Raw genomic sequence first — 12,005 nt, 5'->3', positions numbered from 1 at the left:
ACATGGATACATTGGCTGATGTGATTGGGGTTGAAAGAGGGAAATTCCAACCAATTAGTGTGTCTATTGGTCGTGCGACGGTGGAGCTTGTTTGGGATAGAACGGCAGAATGAAAAATTTCATATTCGAGGATGAATGCCTCAAATATCTTGCTTCACAAGATAGTGATCAACTGCCTCAGACCCAAATCGACTTCAAAGACCGATGTTTCAAACTCGGAGGCAAAGCTGATGTATGCCATTAACGCTAGGAAAAAGTTCTCTCTTCCACACACTATCATCTTCCACATGTACAGAACGATGGTGAAAGACAAAGGACAACTTCCTTACTCAGCACTTGTGACTAAGTTATTCAGACATTTGAACATTCAGCCTCCTAGGATTCTTGTGTTCGAACATGCGATCAAATGGTGGTGGAACTGAAAATGGTCTCTAAAATGCGTCTAAAGGAACTTAACAAGGCTTTGGAGTTACTCAAGCAGAAAACCCCTGTCAAGACTCACACAGACTCTTCAGCTGAGAAACGGAAAGGGAAGGAGCCCATGGTTGCTCCATCCAAGAAAAGAAGAGCACTCATCTTGGAGGATGAAGAGGATGAGGATAATATCACAATTTCTGCTCTTGCATTGAAAATCGTAAGTCGTTATGTTCCTGAGACAGAGGAGAGATAGGATCAAGACAGAGAAGAGATCGAACAGAGGACTAGAGAGAGAGAATCAATATAGAACGAAGCAGAGGAAGAAAGGATTGCGGAAGAAGAAGAAGAGGGCAGAGGTGAACCAGAGGAAACAGAGCATGAAGAGTACTTCTCACTGCCTGAAGGCATTGAAACAGGGTGAGATGTTGAGAAAAGAGGTACATCTTCAATTGCTGCTAGTGAAGGAGTAAGTCGTTCACCGGCAGATCCAAAAGACATCTATGCCTCTCAATTCCCTGAGGAAGGCCATGAGGTTTCATTGCCAAATCTCAGTGATCGTGCTGACTTGCCATCATCTACCAATACACCTACTGATCGTGTAGAAGCCAGTACTCAGACTGATAATTAAACAGACTTTCACAGAGTGCTTGATGTTCTTATGGAGATGCGAGGCCAAATTTATGCTCTAGGATACGAAGTTCAGATCTTGCATAATGCAGGTCAAGCCTCTTCAGTTTCCTTGCATGATCAAATTCATGCCCTTACTCTTCAAGTCCAAGCAAATGCCAAGGGTAAAGATGTTGCTTAACTGAAGGAGGATTTGAAAAAGCTGGAAGGGATTGTCCAGTCAATGGGAGATTTCCAGCTTGTTCGTGTTCCAAAGCAATCCTAATTCCATTCTCTATTCGTCTCTACCTTTTTAATGCTGACAAAAAGGGGACAAATGTTGTGCAGATTTGAAACTTGAGATTTAAACTCTTGACTTTTTGATTGACTTTACTTTTGTGTTTGGCTGTTTGGATGTGACTTTTTTGTGCAGATTTGAAACTTGAGATTTAAACTCTTGACTTTTTTATTGACTTTACTTTTGTGTTTGGCTGTTTGGATGTGACTGGATTTGGATTTGGATTGTTTGACCGTTTGTTTATTTTAAGCACTATTGGTATTTCATGACAAAGATAATTGTTTATTTACAGGACTAACTTATTTCCTATGGATACAGATTTTAATGTTATCCTTACTAAGCCAATTATCTTTTGAGATATCCATGTTTGCTTGAGTATTGTTTTGCAGGTCAAAGTTATCCAAATCTGCAGGAAAGTTTTGTCACAATCAAAAAGGGGGAGATTGTTGGAGAAAACTTCCTTGAGTGTTTTGAAGTTGACAAAATGTTTCCATCAGTCTAGTCTGAAGACTTGTAGACTCTTTCATCAAAGTCTGAAGACCGTCGGACTGCCAGATTCAAGACTCAAAGTCTATCCTCATTGACAATTTATAGACCGTCGAAGAAGGCTTATCCAAAACTGAGTATTTCGTTAAGGATTTGATTCTATCGATTGAAGAAGATCTCTTGGCTAGATATAGCATGTCGGAATCCATTATTCAAATTGAGATTGATTCAGGGATTTTGGATCCGTGGATTGGCAAAGTATACTTGAAAGGTTCTACTTATGGAAACCTAGATCCTGATAGTATGGGCGAGCAGGATTGGTGGGCTATCGTCATATTCCTTAAATAACTCGAAATCTCTCTAATTGATTATGTCCAACGGGTAGATTGGAAGAACTTCTTTGGTAAGTACCAACGGGTGTGATGGTATGAAGGAGTATATAAGGAAGACGCTCCAATTATTCGAGTGTGTGCACGATAAAAAAAATTCCAAAGTCTGAAGCTCCTTGTTCTTAGTCAATTCAATTGTTGAGCGAAAACTTGTACTTAAAAGAGAGTTTATACTTCTCTGAGACCTTGAGGAAGTGTAGCAGAGTTTCTACACTTTGTGGAATCAAGGAAGAGCGATACTGTAACAACTCTTTTGATTCATAGTGAAATCCAGCCGGTGGGCTGTCAGTGCGGAAGAGTGGACGTAGGCTTGCATTAAGCCGAACCACTATAAACCTTGTGTTCTTATTCTCTTCCCTAAGCTCTTTACTTTGATTGTAACAATATTTGTTTGTTAGAAGTCTAATTTCCTTTTCATAATTTATTGCTAAAAGAGTCGGTTCAAAAGAAAAATTATTATCTTTACTCTGCAAAATTTGTTTTTGCACCTATTCACCCCCTCTAAGTGCTCGTACTAGCTTTCACACAACTCACTCTCAATTACAACCACATGATGAGATGATATCATCATTATCTAATCCGAGTGGGAGCATGATGGAAAATGATGTGCAAAGTGTACAATCTCCCATACGGTGAACTAGTCGCAAAAGTATTCCCTGTCGACGCTTTGACATGGAAGGGGAAACTTTTATGATTGCTCCACAAGATGAGGATGAGCCAAAAAATGTTAATGAGGCTCTAAATTACCCTAGTAAGGAAAAATGGATGCATGCAATGGAAGAGGAGATGGAGTCAATGAAGTCAAACCATGTTTGCGAACTGGTTGATCTTCCAAAAGAACGCAAAGTTATTGGGAACAAGTGAGTTCTCAAAATAAAGTGTAAAGCTGATGGCTCGATAGAAAGGCATAAGGCTCGCCTTGTGGCGAAGGGGTATAATCAACAGGAAGGAATTGATTATGAAGAAACATTTTCTCCTGTAGTGAGATTTACCTCGATTCGCATTATTCTGGCAATAGTGGCTAGTATGGATCTTGAGTTACATCAAATGGATGTAAAGATTACTTTCCTCAATGGAGAATTAGAGGAAGAAATATATATGGAACAACCTGCTGGTTTCATTATGGAAGGTAAAGAAGGAAAGGTATGTCGAATTTTAAGATCAATATACGGCCTTAAGCAGTCGTCGAGACAATGGTATATACGTTTTCATAATGCCATAATGGCATATGATTTTACAATGATAGAAGAGGATCATTGTGTATATATCAAAAGATCCAAAGATCAATTTGTGATCATATCATTATATGTTGATGATATACTAATTGTCGGAAGCAATATGGAGTTTGTTAACACTATCAAGAGTTGGTTATCTTCCAACTTTGAGATGAAGGATATGGGTGAGGCTGCATACATTCTTGGAGTTAAGATTTCAAGAGATCGTTCGAAGAGATCGTTATCTCTTTCGTAAGAAACATACATCAATAATGTTCTTGAATGATTTCGTATGCAAGATTGTAAACCCATAGATACTCCTATTGCAAAAGGTGAAGGAATGAGTCATAGACTGTGTCCAAGGAAACAAATGAAACATGTTCCTTATGCTAGTGCTATTGGGAGCTTGATGTACGCTATGATGTGTACAAGACCTGACATATGTTTTGTAGTTGGAATGGTGAGTAGATACCAATCCAATCCAGGTCAAGCACATTGGAAAGCCGTTAAAAGAATACTGAGGTATACGAAGGGAAGCTGGCGATTACAAGCTGAATTACCAAGGAAAGGATTTGCAACTTGAAAGCTATTCGAGATGCTGATTGGGGAGGAGATTTAGATGAAAGAAAATCTACCTCTGGTTTTGCTTTCTTACTGAATAATAGCGCCATATCTTGGAGCAGTAAGAAGCAAACGTGTATAGCCTTATCCACGATGGAAGTTGAGTTCGTGGCATTATCAACAATAGTACAAGAAGGTGTTTGGCTTAAGAGATTTTTGGATCATTTAGGTATTATTGGGTATGCTGCAAATCTATTATTGGTTAACCGTGATAGCCAAGCAGCTATAGCGTACACCAAAGATCCAAAATATCATGGCAAGACCAGACATATAGATACCAAGTATAATTTTGTCAATGATATGGTTGCACGAAAAGATGTGAACTTACAGTACATATCTACGCATAAAATGGTAGCAGATCCTATGACAAAGCCAATACCTAGAGATGTGTTTTGTGGTCATGTAAAATCTCTAGGACTGCGTAGAGGCCGATGTACTGAATATTGCAATTTCCCTAAAGTGTTCACATTTAATGAATTTGTGTTTTTCATCATTAATGCCTATGAATCTTTGTTTGACGTTTATGCATCTTAATGCTCAGTGCATTATATAAAGTTGAGAAAGTATGTCGGACAGATAAAAGATTAGCCCACTCACATGGGTAATCGTCTTTATTTACTGTGTGATAAATAGAGATGAGACAGTTTTTAAGCTTATTATCTAGGTGATAATTGAAAGCTCAAGCTTAAAAATATATATGTCACCTTAATTAAGTGTTAAGATGAGGACATAATATTTACTATGTCTGAAAGTAAAATAACCCACATATTTTACTTTATCTGTCTATGATGCCAGATGTGAGTTCTGATGAATTCTGTGAATAAGTAGATATGTGAACTCAAGTTAGACATTATGTATATATAAACTATTATATGTACGGTATTGAAGATATAGACATACGCTCCATGGGAAATGAGTTAAATACCGTAATACGTATTTCATACTACGTATGCATGAGACGACCATAAAGAGTGGCAAAAGTTTGATCTCAACTTTTATACCGTGTGAAACTCATGAGGAAAAAAGTTCCTCAATTTAGTGCCCTCATAACTCTTACTTATTCTCAAGATTTCTATTTAGTGTTTGCTATCTTAGGATGTTGCCAATGATCATGAATTGATTCGATCTAATGGGACATTTCGAGAAAAGTAAGTTGAACTGAAATTGAGAGTTTGAAAAAAAAGATGAACATTGAATATGGAGAATCACATTCTAAGTTTTGTATTCACTGGTCAACCAATTATGATTGTTTTTGGGATAATCATAATTGTGAATACAATATATTGATGATTGAAAAAGATCACGAGAGAGATATAAATGTGATCGATCGATGCAGAATGCTAGCATACTAAATCTACTCGAGTGTGATCATTATGAGCTGCTATATATTCCTAGATGTATAGCAACGAGCTCTCCAATATCTTTGGTCACGCGATTATTCGCCGTATGAATGTAACATCCAGATTTTCGGGTTAATTTCAACCTGAATAAATAAGGTTGTTTTTGTTTAGTTGAGCAGAATCAATTCTGGTTGCAAAATTGAGATGCACGATGGTTTATTGGATGAGGAAAAATAGTAATTGAGCATTGAGCGTCGATTGATTTTATGAGAGTTGATTGAGGATGAATTGAGGAAGGATTGTGTCAAAATTCGTGACTCCCTCCTACTATTATTTTGGACCAATTGGGAGGTCATGGAGAATGTCTTGGTGGATCGTTGGAGCGTGGGTTTATCTTTGGCTCCGGATGAACCTGTAGGGGCCAAAGTTTGGAAAATATCAGCAAGAGGGGCCCTCCATCCCTCCTCATCTTTATCCTCTCTTCTTCTTTTACCGCCGAGAGAAACCAGCCACACGCCCGAAGATCTCTCTCTCCCTTCGTCCTCAGCTTCTCCCCCCAGCGAAGACTCCATCTTTCTCCACTAAAGCCGCGAAACAAGTTCACCGAGTTTTCTCCCCAAGCTGCCGCACCTTCGTCCGCTTCTCCACTTTAGGCCATGATTCCCTGTAGCTCCACCCACCGAACTAATTCATTCAGTTTGGTCAACCAGCGAAGCTGGTGTTGACCGTGAAACCTCCACTCACCGAAACCCCAAGCGGCTTCTTCATCCACGACTCAGCATCAACGCCAGCGGACGCTCCCCATCTCCACCGAAATCTCCTTGCCACCCGTCCAACGTCTGCGCTCTCTTGGTCAACCAGCAAGTCACCGAATTCCTTGGTTGACTGAGCAATTCCTGCCGCTGCCACGTCCACCTACAATCTTCAAGCAGCCACGTCCAATGAAGCTGCAGCTGCCACTGAAGACTCTTCATCCGCGCCTCTTCTTCTTCAGCCGCGCGAGGCCTTCCACTGAAGAAGAATCACGTCCGTGGACTTAAGCGAATTGAAGACCCCAGCGAAGCCACGTTGCGTCTTCTTCCCACGTCCATCGACGCCAACAGCTGCTCCCCATCTCTGCCACGTTTCGGTCCATTTCACCGGTCAAGACCCAGCTGAAAATCGCTGAAGATTGACCGAAGAAATCCCCCACCGAGCGAAGCTGCATCTCATCCCCTTGTTGCCAGCGAAGCTCGAAGATTCCAGTGCACGCCAGCAGCTGCTTCTCCAGTTCGTGGGCCAACCGCAGCAGCCCAGCCCACGCGTGACACCAGCTCCAACAGTCTTCGGTCTTCTCCAGCGGCCTGCCCTTAGCCCAACACTTTCAATCATTTGGGCCCAGTAAAGTTCAGTCCAGCTGAGGGCCATTTCAAGCCCAGTCGAATTACTTCAGCTGCAGCCCAGCCCAGTCCACGTGAGTTAATTGGCCAAGCCCAATTTCCAGCAAAGCAATTGAAGTCCAGCCCATATCTTGAAGCCCAGTTCAGTTTTGTTTCAAGCCCATCTCAGCCCGAATGTCGAGTCGACATCAATTGTATTTCAGCGAGGCCCAGCAAGTTCAGCCTATCTTGGGCCCGCGAAGCAAGTCGGCCCAAGTTAGAATTTGCTAGTCGCGTCATGAATCCTGGAGTTTAATCTTGGCGTTACCAAGTGAGTTTACTCACTAATGCCTTCTTAGTGCGCTAATTATACTTAAAGGTTGATTAGTGTTAATTAAGTGTAATTAGGTTGTTAGATTAGAATTGATTAGTGATTATTAGTTAATTGATTTGCATATTAGTTGTGTGATTAGTGTAATTAGATAGAGAACTGCCTGTAGTATTTATCAGATGCTTCTTGGGATTTTTCCCGTCCCTTATCGGGTGTTAATTAAGCGGTTCGGGCCTAAGTGGTATTTTTAGGAATTAAATATTAATTTTGAAATTATTTATTTAATTATTTATTTTCAGGAAATTCAACGGGATGGCCGGTGTGACCGGAATTTTATCGATGATCGTGGCGCAGTCCGTTTATTTATTTGAGCTTTAATTCGTGTCGAATTGATTTAATGGTGCATTTTTAAGTATGTTATTAAATAATGCAATTTTGGCCTTGTGATTGAGAATATCGTTAGTATCGAAAGTGAGTTGGTAAATCACCTTGAGGATGCACGTGGTGAATTGGAATATCGCTTGGGAAAGACACGTGGCTCGGTGATTTGATATGTCATCTTGCGAAAAGGTAGCCTTAGAGAATGCACGTGGCTCGGAGACTGGTATGTCTTCTGGAGAATGCACATGGCTCGGTGACATAATATGACATCTTGAGAGGGTCGGGTGGGACCGTAAAGCCACTAGTTCTCGAGAGGGTTGGGTGGGACCGTAAAGCCACTAGTTCTCGAGAGGGTCGGGTGGGACCGTAAAGCCACTAAATCCAAGGAATTGCTTGATGTGGGATGAATGACCTAGAAATGATTCGACTGGCTTGAAATCGACTAGGTCGATTGATCGATGATTCAATCTGAGTGTGTCTTGATGTGATTCATTGCCTTGGTTTGATGTGTTGAATTGAATGATTGAAGGGAGATGATCGTGATTGGTCTTCCTAATGTGAAATCGACTAAGTCGATTAGATCGATGCTTTGATCGTGATGTGATTGCTTGTGTGCCTATTTGATCTGTACTAATATGCGGAGTGGAATGCGAGGCTAAGGTAAGTCTTCTAATTCATGTTGTGCATAGGCAGCCCTAAGGTGTATTAGTTTACTAATCGGGTGCTTAGGAAGTAGAACTTCTTTGAGGCATTGGTCTGAGTGGTTATTGATAACCATTTCAGGACCTAGATGAGGAGCCTAAGGAGCATGAATCTAATGAGGAGATCCCTGTTGAGGAACCCAAAGAGGAGCATGTGGAGGAGGACCCCGAGTATGACATCGAGTACAACCCGGATGAGGATCGAAATCCTATCCTGTCTTGTCAGACCTTGTTTGCATGTAAAAAGATGTAGTTGTGAATTTTTAGTAAGGAAAATATATGGCCTGCTTTTCTATCCCGTTGTTTTATTGTTCAGGGATTTATAACTCTTTCCGCATGTGCATATGTAAATGAAAGGGTCGGCGATACATAGTCCTGGGATATCGCATTTTAAAATCGACCAAAAGTAAGGGATGTGTGCGTGCCTGAGGGTCGGGGCGTGACAATGAACGTTGCAGAGAGGTAAAGAGGATCATATTCGGCCCACCATGTGCGAGTGGGAGAAGATGGTTTTATTTATTTATGTTGATGGGCCTTAGAGGGCACGTCCACCCATGTTGGGCCTAAAAGCCCGACCCGCAAGATAAGGGCCCATGGATGAAGGGTTGAGATATGAAGAGGTGTTACGTTGAGGGGATGTGTCTTTTGGAGATGACGTATTTAAGGGGAGAAAAGAAAAAGAGAACGTACATTTTCGATGTACGTACGTTTTTTTTCTTTTCTCCCTCTCCCAAAACCAACGAAACTCTTCTCCCCTTGAAGCAACAGGACGCTCCTCGGTAGAACAGGATCAGAATCCTTCCTCAAACTTCAACGTTGGTGTTTAATTTGTGAATAATAAGGTACGCTCAATTTCGTGGTGTGCCTTTGATCGGTGATACATGTTTGTTTTTGGGCTCGTCTTCCGCATTCGTTTTTAGGGACTCGATTTAGTGTCGAATCTGTTTTAGGGAATTAGTAAATCCCAACAAGATTATTTAACTTAGGTGGACTGTGTTATGAAGATGCTTGAAATGAGCAATGGTGTCATAAGTACATTTACGCTTAGTCTTTCAACCAACATACTTGCTAATTGTTGAGAATGTCGAGTTTGACTGCATGAGCAAGCCCGATCAATTAAAGGAGAGTCCGAAAATTAAATATTTCTGGACATCAACTGTGTACAATGCAAACCCATATTTCCTTTTTTTGTTCATAAAATTAGTTTCAACGTCATTAAATTACCTTTAAGTTCTTAAGTATTAGTAAATTCAAAAGTGATCTTACTATTCTTGTTGGTAACCAGTCAATTTTGCACGTGGGATGCGGTCCCTTTTTTTTTTTCTTGTAGTAGACCCTAGACTCGAGGCTAATGATATGATCCCGTCATGCCTCCTTTGTTTAGAAGCTTGTATTATACATTTGGCCCCCCAGATGGGAGCTTGTATGATTCTTATGATTACGAGACATAGGAACCAAATTATTAGTTAACTTTCAACCTCAAATCTTTTTAAAGCATGACTATTGAAATATTTCATATTGCTTGACGGTGAGGTTTATCTACATTTTATATACATGTCCTCTCCCTCTTTTATCAATTCAAACTTTTAAGTTTAATCTTTTATCGTAATACCATAGCCAAATTATGCTCTAGTTTATTTCATGTGTATATTACATTTTCTTTTCTATCCATATATCAGTTTAAGTTTTCAAAATGGGCTTTTCAATAATGATAAACAAATTCATTGTTTAGAAATGATCACTAGCATGCATGTGATATGGCTAGTATAAGTACCTAGAGGGGGGTGAATAGGTATAAAAGTAATTTCTCACGATAATCGCACAATACTAGATAGTCAATAGAAATGAGACAATTTTTCTCGTCAACAAAACAAACAACGATCAAAATAAGACTGAGAATAGGGAAGAGAAAATTGAACGCAAGGATTATAGTGGTTCGGCTTATTTCAAGCCTACGTCCACTCTTCTGCACTAACAGCCCACTGGCTAGATTCCACTATGAACAAAGAGATGTTACAGCACTGCTCTCCCTTGATTTCACGGTGTAGAAGTTCTACCACACTCCCTCAAGGTATCACTAAGTATAGATTCTCTTTTGTGTATACAATTTTGCTCAATATGAATCGACTAATATTCAATGAGCTTCAGACTCTGGAATTTCTCTATCGTACACACACTAGAACAACTGGAACGTCTTCCTTTTATACTCCTTTATGCCATCATACCCGTTGGCACTTACCAAAGGAATTCTTACAATCTTCCCGTTGGACAGAATCAATTAAGAAGATCATTCGAGCTATTAAAGGAACATGTCGATAGCCCATCAATCATGTTCGCCCATACAATCAGGATCTTGGTTTCCAAGAATAGAACCTTCCAAGAATATCTCATCAATCATCGGATCTTCAAACGATCTTGATTACGAATAAAAGAATCCGTTATATCATATCCATCCAAGATATCTTCTCCAGTCGATAAGACCGAATCCTCAACCAAACAATTTAGCTCTGGATCGCCTTCGTCGCTGGATTAAAAACTGTCAAGGAGAATAGTATTGAGTCTTGAGTCTCGAGTCTTGAGTCTGGTGATCTGAAAGTCTTCAGACTCTAAATAGAAGGGTCTACAAAGCTCTAGACTAGACTGATGGAAACGTTTTGTCAACTTCAAAACATTCTAGAGAGATTTCTCCAACAATCTCCCCCTTTTTGATGGTGACAAAACTTTCCTGTAGATTTGAACAACTTTGACCTGCAAAACATTACTCAAGCAACATGGATATCTCATAAAGATTAACAACTCAACTAGACTCTGCATCCACAGAAAATAGGTTAGTCTTTCATGAGAGTAAGGCCATACAATAACACTTGATATAAATGCAACAGTCAAATTCAAATCCACACCCAAGTCACACTCAAGTCAAATATCCAAACAAACTAAAGTTAAAAAAAATTCAAAGTCAAAGTTCAAAGTTCAAAGATTGCAATTCTCCCCCTTTTTGTCATCATAAAAAAGGTGAGAAAAATTCAAAGTTGCTTGGGAACGCGCACAAGCTGGAAATCTCTCATCAACTGAACGATGCCTTCCAGCCTCTTCAAGTCTTCCCGTAGATGTGCTACCTCTTCCCCTTTAGCATTTGCTTGAATTTGAAGAGCGAGGTCTTGCATTTGATCCGACAGGGTAACAGAAGACGCTTGTCCAGCATTCTTCAAGACTTGAAGTTCACACTCCAAAGCATACATTTGACCCTGCATTTCCAGAAGAAGATCAAGGATTCGACGAAAATCTGCTGAATTGTCCGTCTGCATACTGGCATTGGCTCTATCGGATGGCGTAAAGGCAAACGATGGAATTTCAGTGTAATCGCGCAGATCTGGTGTTGAGGTATCATGACCTTCCTCAGGCATTTGAGAAGCCTGAATATCTTCTGGATTTGCTGGTGAGCGACTCACACCTTCACTGTTGACAGGATATGGTGTAGTCCTTCCTTGCTTGCCATCTCCCCCTGTTTCTATGGCCTCAGTTGGGGAAGAGTGTTGTTCATGCTCTTCAGCTTCTTGATTGCCTTTCTCTCTTGCTTCATCTGCAGACCTTTCTTTGACTGCTTCTTCTTCTTCTTCAACTTCCTTCTCCTCTTCTTCTTTTTCTTTCTCTTCTATCTCCTCTACTTCTATGTTCTCTTCTTTTCCCTCTTCTTCTCTCTGTTCTTCTTCCTCTGCTTCTTTTCCTTTCTCTTGTCGTTCCGTGGATTCGGGTACAGAACGACTGAGCCTTTTCAACGCCAAAGCAGAAATAGTGAGTTCATCCTCTTCATCTTCATCCTCTAAGATAAGAGCTCTTTTCTTTTTGGATGGAGCACCCATGGG

The 12,005-nt window shown here is 40.4% G+C and overlaps 1 protein-coding gene across 1 annotated transcript in view; it reads left to right on the top strand.

Moving 5' to 3' along the window:
- The window catches only part of LOC120291611 (ankyrin repeat-containing protein BDA1-like), a 34,770-nt gene extending 26,302 nt beyond the window's left edge, over window positions 1-8,468 (top strand). Inside the window, exons 2-3 of the mRNA XM_039309266.1 lie at window positions 8,225-8,373; window positions 8,459-8,468. Of these exons, the coding sequence (XP_039165200.1) occupies window positions 8,225-8,373; window positions 8,459-8,468 (159 nt within the window). The remainder of the gene's footprint in view (window positions 1-8,224; window positions 8,374-8,458) is intronic.
- The last annotated feature ends 3,537 nt before the right edge of the window (window positions 8,469-12,005 follow it).

This window comes from Eucalyptus grandis, chromosome 3 (genome assembly GCF_016545825.1).
Source record: "Eucalyptus grandis isolate ANBG69807.140 chromosome 3, ASM1654582v1, whole genome shotgun sequence".
NCBI classification, from domain to species: domain Eukaryota; kingdom Viridiplantae; phylum Streptophyta; class Magnoliopsida; order Myrtales; family Myrtaceae; genus Eucalyptus; species Eucalyptus grandis.
Note: the sequence above shows the minus strand (reverse complement) of the source record. Positions and strands in the feature narration are given on the sequence as shown.